General features: G+C 55.7%; 1 protein-coding gene across 1 annotated transcript in view; it reads left to right on the top strand.

Moving 5' to 3' along the window:
* The first annotated feature begins 47 nt into the window (after positions 1-47).
* c1ql1l2 (complement component 1, q subcomponent-like 1-like 2) overlaps positions 48-1,636 on the top strand; it is a 21,026-nt gene continuing 19,437 nt past the window's right edge. Inside the window, exon 1 of the mRNA XM_008330020.3 lies at positions 48-935. Coding sequence (XP_008328242.1) covers positions 327-935 — 609 coding nt within the window. The 5' untranslated portion in view covers positions 48-326. The remainder of the gene's footprint in view (positions 936-1,636) is intronic.

The following is a 1,636-nucleotide window of genomic DNA, read 5'->3' as shown; positions in this document are numbered from 1 at the left end:
ATTTTTCCCTTTGTTTGGCGCGGCTTCTTCCTTGGGTCTTTTTTTTTTTTTTTGCATGTGTGAGTGACCGGTTGCCAACTTTTGGCGCGACCAAGTCCGAGCTGTGAGGACTTCCAAGTGTCCGTGGGTCTCAGCCACACCTTCGCGCACTCACCGCTCCTACTGCAACTCTCCTCGGGATCTCCGGGTCCCTTTTTCCTTCCGTGACGGGCTCCCCACACAAAGCAGGCACCATTTCCGCTCCAGGGAGACCCACGCTGGCAGCGCAGCCCCTTCCCCGACTCAGCATCGGGAGGAAGACCCTGGTGGCGGCTGCCGTGGGGGTTATGCTGGTGCTGGTGCTGGTGGTTCTCATCCCGGTGCTTGTCAGCTCTGTGAGTACGGATGCCAGCCACTACGAGATGCTGGGCACCTGTCGCATGGTGTGCGACCCCTTCCTGAACAAGGGGACGCCGGCGAGCAGCACCAGCTCCACCGGGCTCCAGGGCGAGGCGGAGGCGCTGAGCGACAACAGCAACATCCTTCCGCCGTCCACCCTACTGCAGGGCCCGCAGGGGAAACCCGGCAGGCCGGGGAAGCCGGGGCCACCTGGGCCGCCAGGAGAACCAGGACCGCCGGGCCCCGCCGGGCCTCCTGGAGACAGAGGGGATCAGGGAAGGACTGGGATTTTGGGTCTCGGAGGAAACGGAGCTATCAGCACGGCCACCTACAGCACAGTACCCCGGGTGGCTTTTTACGCAGGGCTTAAGAACCCCCACGAAGGGTACGAGATCCTCAAGTTTGACGACGTGGTCACCAACCTGGGCAACAACTACGACGGCATTTCGGGCAAGTTCATCTGCAGCATCCCGGGCACGTACTTCTTCATCTACCATGTGCTGATGAGAGGAGGGGATGGCACCAGCATGTGGGCAGACCTGTGCAAGAATGGGCAGGTTAGTGCTCTAACTTTCATTTGTGTTTGACAAGAGCATGGCTTACTTCCTGCGTCCTTTTGTGGCTCTCAAAAAAATTCCAAAAAGAAAAAAAAACAGCAGGGAACAGCTGTTTTGGGTGGTTTTTTTTTCTCCTAAAAAGTGACTTTCGTGCCTGCGGAGTGCGCAGCTGTGACACCCAGCGCGCCCGGAGGTTAGGATGTGATGACTAAAGTTGTTGCATGCCGCGTCCCCTTCTTGGCGTGACGCGTCCTGACTTTGCCGAGCGCTCGTCAGTGATCCAGAGGACGGTCACCGCCGGTCTGTGTCGCTTTGGAGGAAATACACCACGGAGCCTCGTTCCCTGTCCCTTCTACATCTGTGATGATAATGTTCCAGAGAACACGTGTCGGCAGCACTCGGCGATAATTGGGCAGTTTTTACGCACAGGGAAACCGAATCGAATTGCTTGTTTAAAATAAATATAACTGACTTTTTTAAAAGGTAAGGATCGAATTTAGTCAGAATTTACAAAAATTAAAATTACATTTAACGTTCAGCCTCCCTGGATCCGTTATTATTGCTTAAAGCGCACGGTGGCGTCTCCTCTGGATCCATCCCGGTTTGCGGTCGCGGTAAATGGATCAGGACGCGCGCATCAGGATGTATTCACGGTTCGCTTCCACGCTTAGTAGTAACGGGGCGCTCATTTTCATCACCCC

The sequence above is a fragment of the Cynoglossus semilaevis genome, chromosome 17 (assembly GCF_000523025.1).
Source record: "Cynoglossus semilaevis isolate Cse_v1.0 chromosome 17, Cse_v1.0, whole genome shotgun sequence".
Classification (NCBI taxonomy): Eukaryota; Metazoa; Chordata; class Actinopteri; order Pleuronectiformes; family Cynoglossidae; genus Cynoglossus; species Cynoglossus semilaevis.
The sequence above is the reverse complement of the archived record's forward strand: the minus strand, read 5'-3'. Positions and strand labels throughout refer to the sequence as shown.